The 18059-nt window shown below is 55.1% G+C and overlaps 1 protein-coding gene across 9 annotated transcripts; it reads left to right on the forward strand.

Moving 5' to 3' along the window:
- The first annotated feature begins 1141 nt into the window (after nt 1-1141).
- Nucleotides 1142-18026, forward strand: HOMER3 (homer scaffold protein 3). 9 transcript variants are annotated; one of them, XR_011683166.1, is made up of 11 exons: nt 1433-1975; nt 7806-7944; nt 11179-11335; nt 11954-12085; nt 12652-12789; nt 13349-13470; nt 14157-14313; nt 15670-15780; nt 16171-16251; nt 16658-17014; nt 17056-18026. XR_011683166.1 is itself a non-coding variant. In XM_071452013.1 (10 exons), the coding sequence occupies exons 2-10, from the start codon at nt 7931-7933 to the stop codon at nt 16844-16846; spliced, it is 1101 nt and encodes a 366-aa protein (XP_071308114.1). In that variant the 5' UTR covers nt 1142-1293; nt 7806-7930; the 3' UTR covers nt 16847-18026. The 9 variants fall into 9 exon arrangements, 8 of the variants coding, with proteins under 8 accessions (XP_071308114.1, XP_071308119.1, XP_071308116.1 ...); XM_071452013.1 differs by lacking the exon at nt 1433-1975 and adding an exon at nt 1142-1293 and having other exon boundaries at nt 16658-18026; XM_071452011.1 differs by having other exon boundaries at nt 16658-18026.
- Nucleotides 18027-18059: the final 33 nt, after the last annotated feature.

The following is an 18059-nucleotide window of genomic DNA, read 5'->3' on the forward strand; positions in this document are numbered from 1 at the left end:
GCAGATCTTGGGGTTTATTGGAGTTCTGAGCTCCAGGGGGAGATGGGGGATCCCTGCAGGAGGTTACATTGCAGTGGTTTGCATTGAAACACTCTAAATTTAAATACTAAAATAACACGAAATACTAAAATAACACTGAATACTACTGCTACTCAATATTGGCAGTGTTCAACTCGGACAAAGCGACAGAGAGTGAGAGGAAATGCAGCATCAAATGGGGAATTTCTGTTCGGTTTTAGAGAAACACAGAATGGGAGGGGATGGGGATGGGACAGGGGTGGGACAGGGACGGGGACGGGGATGGGGATGGGGACAGGGATGGGACAAGGGATGGGACAGGGATGGGGACAGGGAAACAGCGTAGGATGGGGAGGAGAGGAAAGGCTGAGTGAGAGCAGTGGGGGATTCACACTGGGTTATCACACCCGGGTTATCACACTCAGGATATCACACTGGGTTATCTCACTGGGTTATCACAGGTTATCGGTCTGGGTTATCATCACTTGTGTTATCACACCCGGGTTATCACACCCGGGATATCACACCCGGGTTATCACAGGTTATCAGTCTGGGTTATCACACTGGGTTATCACACCTGGGTTTTCATCACTTGTGTTATCACACCTGGGTTATCACACTCAGGATATCACACCTGGGTTATCACAGGTTATCAGTCTGGGTTATCATCACTTGTGTTATTACACCCGGGTTATCAGTCTGGGTTATCACACCCCGGTTATCACACCCGGGTTATCAGTCTGGGTTATCACACCCGGGTTATCATCACTTGTGTTATCACACCCGGGTTATCAGTCTGGGTTACCACACCCGGGTTATCTCACTCAGGTTCCCACACCCGGGTTATCACACTGGGTTATCATCACTTGTGTTATCAGTCTGGGTTATCACACCCGGGTTATCTCACTCAGGTTCTCACACCTGGGTTATCACACTGGGTTATCATCATTTGTGTTATCACACCCGGGTTATCAGTCTGGGTTATCACACCCCAGTTATCACACCCGGGTTATCAGTCTGGGTTATCAGTCGGGGTTATCACACCCGGGTTATCTCACTCAGGTTCTCGCACCCGTGTTGGTGCTGCCAGGGTGGAATCTGGATTCCAGGGCTGAGGGCGTTTTGGGGCACAGAGAACCCCAAGGATTCCAGGGTTTTGTGCTGCAGACACTCCCGGGGCCCCGAGCTCCCGTCCCCGGTGGCCCCGAGCCGCTGTCCCGGCAGGCGGTGCCGCCGCCGCCGCGAATAAAGCGGGGAGAAGAAAAGCGGCCAAACGTGAGCGGGATGGGGCGGCGGGAGCGGGGAGGGACCGGGTAGGGGGCGGACGGGGAGCGGGCAAGGACCGGGCAGGAGCGGGGAGGGACCGGAGAGGGAGCGGGCAGGAGGGACAGGGACCGGGCAAGAGCGGGCAGAGAGCGGCAGGCAGCGGGCAGGAGCGGACCGGGAGAGGGCAGGAGCGGACCGGGAGAGGGCAGCGAAGAGCTCGGGCCGGGCGGGCTGGGGGCAAGGCTCGGAGCGGGGGCAGGAAAGGCTCGGAGCGGCACCGGCTCCATCCAGGCGCTCCCTGCGGGGCCGGAACCGAGCGGGGCAGCCGGGGAGCAGCGGGCGGAGAAGCGCCGGGGCCGCTCCCGGTCCTGGAGCCTCTCCCTGAGCCACTCCCGGAGCCACTCCCGGTCCCGGAGCCGCTCCCGGTGCCGGTGCCGCTCCCGATCCCGGTGCTGATCCCGGAGCCGAAGCCGCTCCCGGTGCCGATCCCGGTGCCGCTCCCGCTCCCGGTGCCGCGGAGCAGCAGCAGCAGCTGCAGCAGCTGCAAGGCTTCAAAGTGAAATTCCGGAGGAAATTTAAAGAGCATCCGGATCCGGAGAAAGACAGAAAGAAAGAGGAAGGGGAGAAGGAGAGGAAGAGGAGGCAGAGGAGGCGGCGGCGCCGGGAGAGGAGCGGCGCCGGCGGGGATGGGGTGAGAGCCGCGGCCGCCGTTCCTGCCCTGCTTTCGCTGTTCCTTTGTTGTTTCGTTATTCATCGCTCCCGAGGCAGCGGGGACGGCCACTCAAGGGTTAAATCGCCGCTTTTCTCCGCGCTCCGGCTGGAAAGTTTCGCCTCCCTTTGATTTTCGGGGCAGGGAAGCGGGGAAGGGCGAGTTGCTGCAAGTTCTTTAAACCAATTCCCGTGGAAGGGAGAGCTCCGGGGTCTGTGGGAGCCGAGCCGGGAGGGCTGGAGCGCGGCTGTGCCCGAAAACTTTCCCGGAGTTAAAAATTGGGGTAAAATTCGGGGATTTTGTCGGGTTTGCTGCGGCTCGGGATGCAGGAAAATGGAACCCGGCGGTGCTGAGCGGGTGGGAGCTGCTGGAAACTGCCCGGGCTTCGGTTGGGCTTTGGGGCTGGAATTTGGGGTTTGGGATTTGGGGTTTGGGGTTCTCGTGTTGGGATTTGGGGGTTTGAGGTTTTGGGGTTTGGAATTTTGGTGTTGGGATTTTAAGAGTTTGGGATTTGGGGTTTGGGATTTTGGGGTTTGGGATTCTGCTGCGGGGATGTGGCGCTGTGTGGATTTTAGTGGATTTTGGTGGATTTTGGGTGGATTTCGGTGGATTTTGTTGTGGGACAGGAGCTCAGGCTGGGCTTTGATTCCTGTCCCAGTTCTGAGCCTCAGCCACTTTTAGGACCCGGCGTTGTTGGAGTTTCTTGTGCAGATCATTCCCTGCCAGCGTGGGCATTGGAATAAATCACATTCCGGGGGCTCCTTTTCCTTTTTTTAAATTTACTATTCTCCTTTTTAAATTTTTTTCTGTTTTCCTTTTTTTTAAAAAAAATTCCCTTTTCTTTTTTTTTAAATTTTCTAGTTTCCTTTTAAAAATTTTTCCCCTTCCTTTTTTTTTTTTTAAATTTCCATAATTCTGAAATTCCAGCACGATTTCCATAACTCTGAAATTCCAGCAGAATTTCCATAACTCTGGCTACAAAAAAGATTTAAAAAATCACCTTCAGGGAGCTGATTTTAGTTAAATTATTTTTAAAGCAATATATCAATATATTAAATCTCCATTTCTCTAATTCTCATTTTCCCATTTCTCTAATTCTCATTTTCCCATTTCTCTAATTCTCATTTTCTCGTTGCTGGGTTTTTGGTTTTTTTTTTTTTTTTTTTCTGGGATCTTTGAAAAATTCCTGAGCTCCAGCCTGGCTTTGATTTTTAAATTTTAATTGCTAAATTAAATTTTAAATTTTTTTAAAATTTTAATTCCGTGGTAGCGGCGTTTGTGTCCCAGAGCAGGAGGAGGAAAGGGGCACCCAGGAGGCTCCATAATTCCAGAAAAATCCATTTATTGGGGTTTAAAGGCCCTGGGAGTGTGTGTGACCTTGCTGGGGGCTGTCCCTGATCTGGAGCAGCTGCCCCAGGAATCTCCTGGGATGGGGCAGAGCCGGATCCTATTCCTGGAGCTGCTCCTCCCCAAGGGCACAGCCTGGGGAGGGAAAAGCCCTGACTGGGAACCCAGACCTTGTCCCCAAAGCCCCAAATCCGGATTGGGAACCCAAACCTTGCACCCAAAACCCCAAATCCGGATTGGGAACCCAAACCTTGTACCCCAAAACCCCAAATCCTGATTGGGAACCCAGACCTTGTCCCCAAAGCCCCAAATCCGGATTGGGAACCCAAACCTTGTCCCCAAAGCCCCAAATCCGGATTGGGAACCCAAACCTTGTCCCCAAAGCCCCAAATCCGGATTGGGAACCCAAACCTTGTCCCCAAAGCCCCAAATCCGGATTGGGAACCCAGACCTTGTCCCCAAAACCCCAAATCCTGCTTTGGAACCCAAACCTTGTCCCCAAAGCCCCAAATCCTGATATGGAACCCAAACCTTGTCCCCAAAGCCCCAAATCCTGATATGGAACCCAAACCTTGTCCCCAAAGCCCCAAATCCGGATTGGGAACCCAAACCTTGCACCCAAAACCCCAAATCCTGATTTGGAACCCAAACCTTGTGCCCAAAACCCCAAATCCTGCTTTGGAACCCAAACCTTGTGCCCAAAGCCCCAGATCCTGATTTGGAACCCAAACCTTGTCCCCAAAACCCCAAATCCGGATTGGGAACCCAGACCTTGTCCCCAAAACCCCAAATCCTGCTTGGGAACCCAAACCTTGTCTCCAAAGCCCCAAATCCATCTTCCCAAACTTTATTCCCAAACCCCTAAATCCATTTTTGGAATCCAAACTTTGTCCCCAAAGCAATTCTGCAGTTCAGCGCCCTGGGGAGGAACCGTGGGATATCCTGGATTGTGGGAAATCCCGGCTTGAAATGTGGAATATCCTGAGATGTGGAATATCCTGGATTGTGGAATATCCTGGGTAGTGGAAAGTCCTGAATTGAATTGTGGACTATCCTGGGTAGAATTGTGGAATATCCTGAATTGTGGATGTGGGCTATGGAATATGCTGGGTAGAATTGTGGAATACCCTGGCATGTGGAATACCCTGGCATGTGGAATACCCTGAATTGTGGAATACCCTGGCATGTGGAATACCCTGGCATGTGGAATACCCTGGATGGGGAGGGATCAGCCAAGGCCGGCTCCAGGCCCTGCCCAGGACAGGGACCAGGGCTGGGATTCTCCTGCACCCCCAGAGGCTCTGCAGGGGCAGAGGGAAGGAGCTGGGGCTGAGTTTATCAGCAGCACTGACAGACAGGCAGACAGACAGACAGACAGACAGACAGCTCCTGGGGCTGCTGAGGGGAGATAAAAGGAGAGCAGGCAGACAGCCCTGGAGGAGGAGCAGGAGGAGGAGGAGCAGGGTTGGGCTCCCAGCCCCTCTCTGTGCCCCAGTTCTGCCTTCGGCTGCTGGGCTCAGCCTGGGCTGCCCTGGGCTCAACCTGGCCTGGGCTTTGCTGGGGGGGTCTTTCCATCAGGGATTCCTGGGGGTTCTTTCCCTCTGGGATTCCTGGGGGGTTCTTTCCATCAGGGATTCCTGGGGGATTCTTTCCCTCGGGGATTCCTGGGATTTCTCCCTCCTCAGGGATTGCTGGGGGTTCTCCCTCAGGGAGGGGAGGCAGAGCCTGGCTCAGCCCCAGGCTGGGCTCAGCTGACTCAGCATGGCCAGCGGCCAGGGCTGGGCTCATCCCTGTCCTGCTCACACTCACTCATCTTAATCCTGCTCACACTCATCTTAATCCTGCTCACACTCATTCCTGTCCTGCTCACACTCATTCCTGTCCTGCTCACACTCATCCCTGTCCTGCTCACACTCATTTATTCCTGTCCTGCTCTCATCCCTGTCCTGCTCTCATCCCTGTCCCCCTCACTCATTTCAGTCCTATTCTCACCCATCCCTGTCCTGCAGACCCCGCTCAGGGAGAGGCCCCTGAGGGTGGGAGGGCAGAGCCCAGGCCAGGACAGTGAGGACAGCAAGGACAGCCCGTGTGACATCCATGGCAGGACAGGACAGCCCCTGTGACACTGTGACAGGACAGGACAGCCCGTGTGACACTGGGACAGGACAGGACAGCCTGTGTGACAGGACAGCCTGTGTGACACCGTGACAGGACAGCCCGTGTGACACTGGGAGAGGACAGCACAGCCCCTGTGACACTGTGACAGGACAGTACAGCCTGTGTGACAGGACAGTGAGGACAGCCCGTGTGACACTGTGACAGGACAGTGAGGACAGCCCGTGTGACACTGTGACAGGACAGTGAGGACAGCCTGTGTGACACTGTGGCAGGACAGGACAGCCCCTGTGACACTGGGACAGCACAGCCCCTGTGACACTGTGGCAGGGCTGGCTCCTGTCCCTGCCAGCCCCTGGCACCTCCTGTGCCCAGCCTGGTGCCACTGGTGCCATCTGTCCCTCCTGGCACGGGGCTGCTGTGCCCTGGGCCTGTGTCACCGTGTCCCCAGCTCTCCTCACCCTGCCCTGCGGGGCACTGCTGCTTGCCCAGACCCACAGCTGGGGGCTCAGAGCACAGAGCACAGATCACAGATAACAAATCACTGATAACAGATCACTGATAACAAATAAGAAATCACAAATAAGAAATGACAGATAACAAACATTCCTTGGGACCTTCCCTGGATCCCTGGATCCTCCCCAGACATCCACTAAAAGAAGGGATGCTTTTAAAGGATATTCACTGAATTCAGGGGTTCTTTTAAATGATATTCACTAAATTCAGGGGTGCTTTTAATGGATATCCACTAAATTCAGGGCTGCTTTTAATAGATATTCACTAAATTCAGGGGTTCTTTTAAAGGATATTCACTGAATTCAGGGGTGCTTTTAAAGGACATTCACTAACTGGAGATGCTCTTTCAGCGGATAGCCACTAAAAGAAGTTGCAGCAACTCACAACTCCCCACTTCCTCACCCCTAAAATAAAATGCAAGGCTAAACATTCCAGCTCAGAACGTGTTAAAAATGCAGCATTTGACCCCTTCCCTATCCCCTCATTCAGTGAATATCCCCCGGTTATTTTGAAGCTCCCAGGGCTGTTGAATTCTGCCCTTCCCCCTGAGCTGGATCCCTTCCAGTGCCACCAGATCTTTGTCCTTCCAGGCCTTTGCTTTGCTCCTCCTCAGTTATCTGCCAAGGCCAGCCCCGGGTGCGAGTGGTTTTATTTACACCTTTATTTATTCACTATTTGCACCTTTATTTATTCACTATTTGCACCTTTATTTGTTCACTATTTACACCTTTATTTATTCACTATTTGCACCTTTATTTGTTCTCTATTTACACCTTTATTTATTCACTATTTACACCTTTATTTATTCACCCTTTGCTGCGGGGACTCAGCATTTCAGGGAGGGGAACAGGAGTGGGAGCCCCAGCGCTGCTTTGGAACGCTTGGTGGTGTCTGGGGAGCAGCTCCTGGGGCAGCTCAGCTCCGGCTGTCACCCCTGGGTGTCCCTCTGTCCCGTCCCTCTGTCCCGTCCCTCTGTCCCGTCCCTCTGTCCCATCCCTCTGTCCCGTCCCTCTGTCCTCACCTTCTGCTGGTTCAGGCTGGAGATGATGGGAAGGGGCTGGGATGGAATTCCCAGAGCAGCTGAGGCTGCCCCTGCACCCCTGGAGGTGCCCAAGGCTGGGGAAGGGAAGTTACAGAGAAACCCTGGAGCTGTTCCCAGAGCCTGGAAAGGGCTCCAGGAGAGCTGGAGAGGACAGGGAGGGACAGGGACACGGGGACATGGGGACAGGATGGACAGGGACACAGGGACAGAGCTCCAGAATGGACAGGGACACAGGGACAGGATCTGGATGGACAGGGACACAGGGACAGGGCTCCAGGACGGACAGGGACACAGGGACAGGGCTCCAGGATGGACAGGGACACAGGGACAGGATCCTGGACAGACAGGGACACAGGGACAGGGCTCCAGGACAGACAAGGACACAGGGACAGGATCCTGGACAGACAGGGACACAGGGACAGGGCTCCAGGACAGACAGGGACACAGGGACAGGGCTCCAGGACGGACAGGAGCCCAGGAACAGCTGCTGTGCCCGAGGAATGATCTCCCAGGAGGGTTTTCCATCAGGCAGCAGCACCACGTGGGCTTGGCTGGAAGCCCTGGAGCCTCCCAGGCTCCTGTGGCCCCTTCCCTGCTGCCAGGGGGTTTTGCTCCATTTGCTCAGCTCACCCAAATGTCTCCCACAGCGGGGAAATAAACCTTGTTCAGTGATGAGGAGTCACTGCAAACGAGCAGCTCTGTGAATGCTGGGGGCACACAGAGCCCCTGGAGGTGCCTGCTTGTGTGGGGAGTAACAAATCACAAATAATTGTTGGGTTTTTCCCTTGCCAGGGAATGAATCCCTGTGGAGGCAGCGCTGGGAAGGAGCCTCAGAGCAGCTGAGGGAGCCCTGAGGAGGAGCTGCTGGAGGAGGGGACACCCCACTAACTGCACGAGCCTCCTGCCCCTACTAACAAATGTCAACAACTCGGTAAAGTCCTGCCTCGGGCCTGTCCAAAACCAGCCCAGGATCTGGGGGTTCAGGAGCAGAAATATCAGTTTTTTCCCCTGTGCCAAAGATAGGTCATGATCCACGTGAAAACAGAGCCTGGGAAATTGGAATCTCACTCCAGAAATGCAGGCAGAGAGGGAGGGGGGTTGTGCTGGCGGGAGAAATCTGAGCCAGGGCTGGGAGGGGGAAGGAAATCAAATATTCCCTGCTGAGCTCTGGGGCTGGCCCTGGAGAGCTGCAGGGGTGCTGGGATTGATGGGACAGGCGGCTCAGGCTGCCCCGGAGCGGGGAGGGAGCAGCAGGGGCTGGGGCTGGGCAGCTGCACACAGCGGGAATGGGCCTGGGCCTGGGCCTGGGCTTGTGCCTGAGTCTGGGCCTGGGTCTGGGCTTGGGCCTGGGCTTGTGCCTGAGTCTGGGCCTGGGCCTGGGCCTGGGCCTGGGCCTGGGCCTGTGACTGGGCCTGGGCCTGTGGCCGTGCCTGGGCCTGTGGCCGTGCCTGGGCCTGTGACTGGGCCCGGGCCTGTGACTGGGCCTGGGCCTGTGACTGGGCCTGTGCCCGTGACGGTGCCTGGGCCTGGGCCTGTGACTGTGACTGGGCCTGGGCCTGGGCCTGGCAGCTGCCAGCGGGGCCAATCCCATCAAACTCCCCTGGGTTTGGGTTCTGAGCACGGCCCTGGGTGCAGTCAGAGCCAGAGGAACCCTGGAGCAGTTGGGCTGTTTTATCATGGAAAACATTCCTGAAACCAACCTTCCTACCTTCCTTCCTTCCTTCCTTCCTTCCTTCCTTCCTTCCTTCCTTCCTTCCTTCCTTCCTTCCTTCCTTCCTTCCTTCCTTCCTTCCTTCCTTCCTTCCCTCCTTCCCTCCTTCCTTCCCTCCTTCCTTCCCTCCCTCCCTCCCTCCCCTGGAACACCCTGGGGGCAGCAGCCCTGCTCAGTTGGGACAATCCAACCCCAGACCCCCAACCCTGGGGGCAGCACCCTGGGATATTCCTGACCCAAATCCCTGACTCTGGGGGCAGCAGCTCTGAGCATTCCAGCCCCAAACCCCGCTGGGCTGGGGGCAGAATCCCTGCTCAGCTCCTGGGATATTCCAGCCCCAAACCCCACTGGGCTGGGGCTCCCTGAGCAGCTGCACGTCTGGGGGTGCAGAGTTTCCTTCCATCACTGGGGGACCTGCTTTGATCCTGGGACGTGCAGGATGTGCTTCCCTGGTGTGAGTCAGGGCAGGAAGGGCTGTGCTGGGGGCAGGGAGCTTTGTGGGCTCAATTCCTGTGTCTGTCTGTCTGTCTGTCCATCCATGACCAATCCATCCATCCAGGAGTAGCACTCTGGAGAATCATGTCTGTAAACAACAGTTTTAGCCACATTGCTCTGCACAGAGAAAAGCAAGGCACAATTCCTCCCAAGAATATTTCTGGGTTTCACATTCTCTGAACCTCAGAGAAAGGAAAAACACAATTCTCATCATTTTCTGTGCCTGTGTTTGTGCCACAGCAGAATGCAATGTGGGGATTGTTCACCCACAGTGAGGGGGCTTGGTTCCTTGGCCTGTGTGTGTGTCAGGACTGTCAGGACAGGCACAGATTCTGGGCAGGGTGAGCAGGGTTGGGTGCTTGGCAGATTCAGCTCAGATGTGTGGAATATAGTGTAATACAGCATAGAATAATAGAGGATAATAAATAATTAATTAGCCCTCTGATAAGATGGAGTCTCCTCCTCATTCCTCCCTACCATGGGGGCTGTCCTGTTTCGATAAATGGCTACAGAAAGAGAGATAATAATTGTAGGAATCCTTTCCTCTGAGTTTCCCAGGATTTTCCTGGGAGAAGCATGGTTCAGAGGATCTGTGATTATTACACAATGATCTCTGTCCCTGGAGGGGCTGGCGGGCACCTGGCAGCAGCAGCAGGGCTGACCAGGACAGAGGGAGGCAGCGTGGCTGGAAATTGCTGCTCTTGCCCCTTCCCTCAGCTGCCCCCACACTGGGACCAAAAATCACAGACAATTCTGAAATGTGTGACTGCGCTGCACAAGGCTCTTTGCCTTCTATTTATTTCCCAAAATAATGCATTTGCATAAGGCCAGCCCCGCCCATCCCTGCTCTGTGTTAAAATGAGGTTATTAGTCCTTCACACGTGTGCACTTCTTCTGTCTAATTGGGTCAGTGGTCTCAAACTGGGTCAGGGATGAAGTCAGGAAAGTCTTCCTCAGGTCTCTGTGACCTCTGGCACCATCCAAGCCCCCCTGCTTTGTGTTCCAGGTGCTGGGCACTGTTCTGCTGGTTCCAATAATTCCTTTAATGCTTCACTTGCTCCACTTCCTTCTACAAATGAGCTCGTAATAGAACAATTACCTTTAGATTGTTATTTCTACAACAGATTTAAGCATCTAATAATCACTAACCTATCATTGGTGTATCTAGCTTCAGTGGGAATTGGTTCTGACCCTCAGCTGAAATTTTAACCCTATAAAATCATGATTCAAAGCCCTGTTCTCCTGCTGGTGTATCTAACTTCAATGTGGATTGGTCCTGACCTGAAATTTTAACCCTATAAAATCATGATTCCAATGTGAATTGGTTCTCATCTCAAATCCTGCCCCTATAAAATCATGATTCCAATATTAGCTGGTTCTGACCCCCAGCTGAAATTCTAACCCTATAAAATGATGATTTCAGTATTAATTGGTTCTGGCCCCCAGCTGGAATCCTGCCCCTATAAAACAATGATTCCAATGTGAACTGGTTCTGGCCCCCAGCTGGAATCCTGCCCCTATAAAATCATGATTCCAATGTGAACTGGTTCTGACCCCCAGCTGGAATTCTGCCCCTATAAAATCATGATTCCAATGTGAACTGGTTCTGGCCCCCAGCTGGAATCCTGCCCCTATAAAATGATGATTTCAGTATTAATCAGTTCTGGCCCCCAGCTGGAATCCTGCCCCTATAAAACGATGATTCCAATATTAATTTGTTCTGGCCCCCAGCTGGAATCCTGCCCCTATAAAATCATGATTCCAATGTGAACTGGTTCTGACCCCCAGCTGGAATCCTGCCCCTATAAAATGATGATTTCAGTATTAATCAGTTCTGGCCCCCAGCTGAAATCCTGCCCCTATAAAACAATGATTCCAATATTAATTTGTTCTGGCCCCCAGCTGGAATCCTGCCCCTATAAAGCCATGAATTAACAGCCCTGTTCTCCATCCCTGCAGGGAGCAGCCCATCTTCAGCACCAGGGCCCACGTGTTCCAGATCGACCCTGCCACCAAGAGGAACTGGATCCCAGCCAGCAAACACGCCCTGACCGTCTCCTACTTCTACGATGCCACGCGCAGCGTCTACAGGATCATCAGCGTGGGGGGCACCAAGGTGGGCACTGCCCCGGCACCCCCCGGCAGCTGTGCCCCCCAAAATGACAGCTGTGCCCCCCAAAATGACAGCTGTGCCCCTAAAATGACAGCTGTGTGCCTAAAATAACAGCTGTGTGCCCAAAATGACAGCTGTGCCCCCAGAATGACAGCTGTGCCCCCCAGAATGACAGCTGTGTCCCCAGAATGACAGCTATGCCCCCCAAAATAACAGCTGTGCCCCCAGAATGACAGCTGTGTGCCTAAAATAACAGCTGTGCCCCCCAAAATGACAGCTGTGTCCCCAGAATGACAGCTGTGCCCCCAGAATAACAGCTGTGCCCCCAAAATAATGGCTGTGCCCCCAGAATAACAGCTGTGTCCCTAAATAACAGCTGTGTCCCTAAAATAACAGCTGTGTCCCTAAATAACAGCTGTGTCCCAAAAAAAGCAGCTGTTCCCCCCACAAAAGCAGATGATTCTCTGATTGGTTCTCTGATTGATCCCCTGACTGACTCCCTGACTCCCTGACTGATTCCCTGATCAATTCCCTGATTGATTCCCTGATCAATGATTCCCTGATCGATGATTCCCTGATGGATTCCCTCCTTCCCCATTGTCCCCATTGTCCCCTGCCCAGGCCATCATCAACAGCACCATCACCCCCAACATGACGTTCACCAAGACCTCGCAGAAGTTCGGGCAGTGGGCAGACAGCAGGGCCAACACGGTGTACGGGCTGGGCTTCGCCTCTGAGCAGCACCTGAGCCAGGTGAGCTGGGACCTGGGGAGCCTGGGGAGCCTGAGCCAGGTGAGCTGGAGCCTGGGGAGCCTGGGGAGCCTGGGGAACCTGAGCCAGGTGAGCCTGGGGAGCCTGGGGAACCTGGGGAGCCTGGGGAGCCTGAGCCAGGTGAGCGGGGACCTGGGGAGCCTGGGGAGACCTGGGGAACCTGTCCCAGGTGAGCTCAGGGACCCCCTGCAGAAACCCCTCCAGAGGATCCTCAGGCACCTCCTGAGGTGCTGTTCTCACCAGGCTGGAATGGGATTCAAGGTGCCAAGGTTCCAAAACCAGCTCTAAAGTGAAGCTGGGTCTGCAGAGGGGTTTGGGTGCCACGAATGGAGCTGGGGCTGCTTCTGTGCTGAACCCACGGCCCTGAGTGCCAAACTCAGATTCAAATCCCTGAATTTTGGTGTTGGAGAGAAGTTCAGAAGTGTTTTAAAGGAGGCTGCAGGCAGAGCATCATTATATGTTTATATAATATATGGTATATTATATATTTATATGATATTTATATAATATCAATATAATTTCTATTACATTGCTCTGCTGGCCCCCAGCCCCAGGGTGACTCTTCCCTTCCCCTCCAGTTTGCAGAGAAGTTCCAGGAAGTGAAGGAGGCAGCTCGTGTGGCCAGGGAGAAATGCCAGGATAAAACTGAGCTCACCAACCCTGCCCTGAGCATCCCTTCCCACCAGGTGAGGCCGGGGAATGGGGAGAAAAGGGGAGAAAAAGGGAAAAATGCTCCCTGTGCTGCTGCCCTGCTGTCCCTCTGTGCCCTGCATGGACCCCTCCAGGTCTGACCCTGCACAGCCAGGCCGGGTTGGTGGCCCCAGGGCCAGCCCAGAGGGAGGGGACCCTGCTGGAGGTGCCCACCCGTCCCTGTCCTTCCTCCCAGCCCCATCATCATCATCACCTGTCCCTGTCCTTCCTCCCAGCCCCATCATCACCATCACCCGTCCCTGTCCTTCCTCCCATCCCCATCATCATCATCACCCGTCCCTGTCCTTCCTCCCATCCCCATCATCATCATCACCCGTCCCTGTCCTTCCTCCCATCCCCATCATCATCATCACCCGTCCCTGTCCTTCCTCCCAGCCCCATCATCATCATCACCCGTCCCTGTCCTTCCTCCCAGCCCCATCATCACCATCACCCGTCCCTGTCCTTCCTCCCAGCCCCATCATCACCATCACCTGTCCCTGTCCTTCCTCCCAGCCCCATCATCATCATCACCTGTCCCTGTCCTTGCCCCAGGTGCTGCCCAGCCCCATCATCAGCTCCAATGGACCTGGGGAGGACAAACTGTTCCGCAGCCAGAGCGCGGATGTGGAGATCAGCACCGAGAAGGAGAGGCTGAAGAAGATGCTCTCCGAGGGGTGAGGCTGCCCTCAAATTCCCCCTCTGTCAGGGTTGGGTGCTTGGTTTTGTCATCCCAAATTGTTCTGACCCGTTCTGCACTTTTCATTCTCTGCCTACTGCTCAAAGCCTCGGCTGGATTCAGAGAATCAATCACAGAATCAATCACAGAATCCCAGAATCACAGTCACAGAATCAATTACAGAATCACAGAATCGTTACAGAATCACAGATTCACAGACTCACCACAGAATCCCAGAATCAATCACAGAATCAATCACAGAATCACAGATTTACAGAATCATCACAGAATCCCAGAATCGATCCCAGAATCAATCCCAGAATCAATCCCAGAATCATTCACAGAATCCCAGAATCAATCCCAGAATCAATCCCAGATTTACAGAATCATTCACAGAATCCCAGAATTAATCGCAGAATCAATCCCAGAATCCCAGAGTCAATCTCAGAATCAATCCCAGAATCAATCACAGAATCCCAGAATCAATCCCAGAATCAATCACAGATTTACAGAATCATTCACAGAATCCCAGAATCAATCCCAGAATCAATCTCAGAATCCCAGAATCAATCCCAGAATCAATCCCAGAATCAATCAATAGATTTACAGAATCAATCCCAGAATTAATCCCAGAATCAATCCCAGAATCCCAGAACCAATCCCAGAATTTCCCCCCTGTCCCAGCTCGGTGAGCGAGGTGCAGTGGGAGGCCGAGTTCTTCAGCCTGCAGGACAACAACTCCAAGCTGGTGGCGGCGCTGCACGAGGCCAACGCCAGCGTGGAGCAGTGGAAGAAGGAGCTGGCGGCGTACCAGGAGGAGACGGAGGCGCTGCGCCAGCGGGTGAGCCAGGAGGGCAGGGGGACACGGCCTCAGGACTGACAACAGCCTCCATCCCTCCATCAGGAGGGACAACATCCATCCCTCCATCCATCCCTCAGGATTGACAACATCCCGCCCCAGGGATTCCCTGGGCTCATTCCCAACATTCCGCTCCCAGGGTTCCCAGTGCCCATCCCTCAGGATCACCAACATCCCTCCCTCAGGACTCCCTCAGGATTCCCCTTTGTTATTCCCAACATTCCTCCCTCAGGATTCCCTCAGGATTCCCTGGTGTTATTCCCAACATCCCTCCCTCAAGTTTCTCTCAGAATTCCCTTGGTATCCCCAACGTCCCTCCCTCAGGATTCCCCAGTGTTATTCTAAACATCCCTCCCTCAGGATTCCCTCAGGGTTCCCCGTTGTTATTCCAAATATCCCTCCCTCAGGATTCCCTCAGGATTCCCTCAGGATTCCCCATTGTTATTCCAAATATCCCTCCCTCAGGATTCCCTCAGGATTCCCTGATGTTATTCCCAACATCCATCCCTCAGTATTCCATCAGGATTCCCTCAGGATTCCCCGTTGTTATTCCCAATATCCCTCCCTCAGGATTCCCTCAGGATTCCCTCAGGATTCCCTCAGGATTCCCTGGACCTCGGCAGGATCACAGAAGGAGCCATAGCTCAGTGAAACACCCCCATCACTGTCCCTAAATCCCTAAATTTTGGTGGGTTCTGGCCCCACCCTGGCCCTGGTGCTCCAGGGAGCTGCAGGATCTGCTCCGTGTCTGGGTGAGCTCCTTGGAGCTCAGAGCAGAGCTCAGAGCAGCCCAGAATCACTTTAAAAATTCATCCTCCTCATGAATAATCCAAGGCACCGAGCTGCATTTTCCAGGGGAGTTCTCCTGGGCAAACCCTTCCAGCTCAGCTCTGCAGCAGCTCCAGAGCTTTTGGAGGCCTCCAAACGGAGCTGGATCTGCAGGCTGGGGCTCAGGGGCCGGGTGTGAGCCAGTTCAGCCGTGCTGGAGCACAGAATTCCTGCAGAAAGCACAGGCACGGGCTCTAAAGTGGGTTTGTTTTGAGCACAAAATGGTTTTTTGAGCCACCAAATGGGTGTGGTCCGGGCAGAGCTGAAGGAATTGTTTCCCTCCCAGCCCCAGGCAGGAGCTGCCCGGTGAAAGCCAGGTGGGTTTGCAGGGAGGCCAGAGCATGGCAGTGGTGCTGAGGGTGAGGAAATTCCTGAGGGGAGGATTCCACCTTGCAGGGAATTATTGAGGGGTCAGGAAGTTCCTGAGGGGAGGATTCCAGCTTGCAGGGAATTATTGAGGGAATTATTGAGGGGTCAGGAAGTTCCTGAGGCAATGATTTCACCTTGCAGGTGGCAGAGCTGGAGGCTCAGGGCACCCAGGACTCCTCCAGTGACAACAACAAGGAGGAGCTGAGCCAGAGCCTGGAGGAGCTGGAGCTGCTGCTCAAGGCCAAGGATGAGGTGAGGCTGGCAGAACCCCCCAAAACCTGTGTAACCCCCCAAAACCTGTGTAACCCCCCCAAAACCTGTGTGACCCCCCCAAAACCTGTGTGACCCTCCCAAAACCTGTGTTACCCCCCCAAACCTGTGAGAGCCCCCAGCTATCTGAGCTCTAAGGGACAGGGATGTGCTGGGGTAGAGAGGCTCAGGATCTTGGCAGCTCAGAATTCCCAGAATCACCAGGTTGGGAAGAGAACTCTGATCACAAACCCCCATTTTTCACACTAACACACACAATATTCACCTCAATATTTGCACAAAGCCAATGATAAACCCCCATTTTTCACACTAACACACACAATATTCACCTCAGTATTTGCACAAAGCCAATGATAAACCCCATTTCCCCAGGAGATCCAGCTGCTGAAGAGCCAGAGGTGCGGCCGCTGGGAGGCCGAGGGCGAGCGCGAGGAGACGCTGCAGAAGCTGCAGGTAAAGGGGGAGGTGGCACCTTGGGGACAGCCCTGCTTTGCCCAGGCTGTGACTGGGGAGCCAACCCCACCGGGCTGGGAGGATCCAGGCTGGGATCCTGGGTGGGATCCACACCTGGGGAGGATCCAGGGCCGATCCCACGGGGCTGGGGAGGATCCAGGGCCGATCCCACGGGGCTGGGGAGGATCCAGGGCCGACCCCACAGGGCTGGGCCATCCCTGCGGGCACAGCTGCCCTCCCACAGCCTCACCCCATGGGCAGGGCAGGGCACGGAGCTCCCCCCTGGTGGCTCAGGAAGGAGCCCTGGGGTGGCGCTCTGGGCTGTGAGCAGCCTGTCTGTCCGTCTGTCCGTCTGTCTGTCTGTCTCTCTCTCTCTCTCTGTCCGTCCGTCCGTCCGTCCCCGCAGGAGCTGGAGGCCCGGAACGCGGAGCTGGAGCAGCGGCTGCAGCTGGCAGAGCAGAGCCTGGCAGAGAGCCTGGCACAGAGGGACAGGGTGCAGCACGAGGTCACCAGGGTGGCCGAGATCATGGATGTGAAGATCTTCGAGCTCAGCGAGCTCAGGCAGGGCCTGGCCAAGCTGGTGGAGAGCAACTGAGCAGAGCAGAGAGCCCTGGAGAGGGGCAGCTCAGCTGGGGCTGGGCACCACCCAGACACCCTGAGGGCACCCAGAGGTCCTTGGGCACCACTGAGAGATCCTGTGGGCACCAAGAGAGATCCTGGGCACCACCCAGAGCTTCCGTGGGCATCACCAAGAGATCCTTGGGCATCACTGAGAGCTCCCGTGGGCACCCAGAGCTCCTGCAGGCACCACTGAGAGCTCCCGTGGGCACCCAGCAGCCTCAGCCCTGCCCGGGCAGGATTTGCCACCCACCAGCAGCTGCCTGGCCAGAGCGGGCACCAGGCTGGGCCCTCGCTGCCCAGGGAGCCCCAGAGCAGGGCACAGAGCTCCTGAACCCCCAGATCCTCTCCAGGGAGCTCCTGAACCCCCAGATCCTCTCCAGGGAGCTCCTGAACCCCCAGATCCTCTTCAGGGAGTACCCAAAGTCCTCAAATCCTCTCCAGGGAGAACCTGAGCTCCCAAATCCTCTCCAGGGAGCCCCTGAAGCCCCAAACCTCTCCAGGGAGAATCTGAACCCCTGAACCTTTTCCAGGGAGCTCCTGAACCTCTCCAGGAAGCAGCTGGACCCCCAAACCTTCTCCAGGGAGAATCTGAGCTTCCAAATCCTCTCCAGGGAGCCCCTGGACCCCCAAACCTCTCCAGGGAGCCCCAGCCCAGCTCCCTGGCCCTGCCCCGGCCGTGGCACAGCCCAGAGGTGCCAGCTGTGCCCAGCTGTGCCCAGAGGTGCCAGCTGTGCCCGTGCCACCCCCTTGCCACACCCCAGAGCTGCCCCCCAGGTTTTTACATTTTCCAAGGGCACGGGGCCGAGCCCTTTGGTTTTCCTGTGGTTTTTTAGGAGCCATTTGCCTTCTGCAGGTCCTGCCTGGAGCAGCTGGGCACGGCCAGCACTGAGCCTCCTCCTCCTCCTCTTCCTCCATCCTGGGCGCTCCCAGCCCCTGGAGCATCCCAGGGGAGCAGAGATGGAGGAAAATTCTGGATTTCCCCAGGGGAAAATGCTGCAGTTCCACAGCCTGGATGAGCTGAACACAGAGGATTTGAGGCCTGCTGGAAAACTGGGGCTGGGCTGGGGAATTTGGGACAAGGGACATCCCTGAGGGCACCAAGCTGCTGGGTTGGCACCTCTGAGGTTAATTGGAATTAAATGGAGCAAATCTCAGCTGCTCGTGGGGTTCTTGTTTCCTTTTTTGGT

Source organism: Agelaius tricolor, unplaced genomic scaffold (assembly GCF_023055355.1).
Source record: "Agelaius tricolor isolate 1412-34295 unplaced genomic scaffold, bAgeTri1.0.p SCAF_33, whole genome shotgun sequence".
Classification (NCBI taxonomy): Eukaryota; Metazoa; Chordata; class Aves; order Passeriformes; family Icteridae; genus Agelaius; species Agelaius tricolor.

What these genes read in the sequence shown, in the direction of transcription:
- HOMER3 (XM_071452013.1), top strand. An exon ending in TGAGCATCCCTTCCCACCAG is followed by an intron (nt 12,790 to 13,348) that starts GTGAGGCCGGGG and finishes TCCTTGCCCCAG; the next exon opens with GTGCTGCCCAGCCCCATCAT. An exon ending in AAGAAGATGCTCTCCGAGGG is followed by an intron (nt 13,471 to 14,156) that starts GTGAGGCTGCCC and finishes CCCCTGTCCCAG; the next exon opens with CTCGGTGAGCGAGGTGCAGT.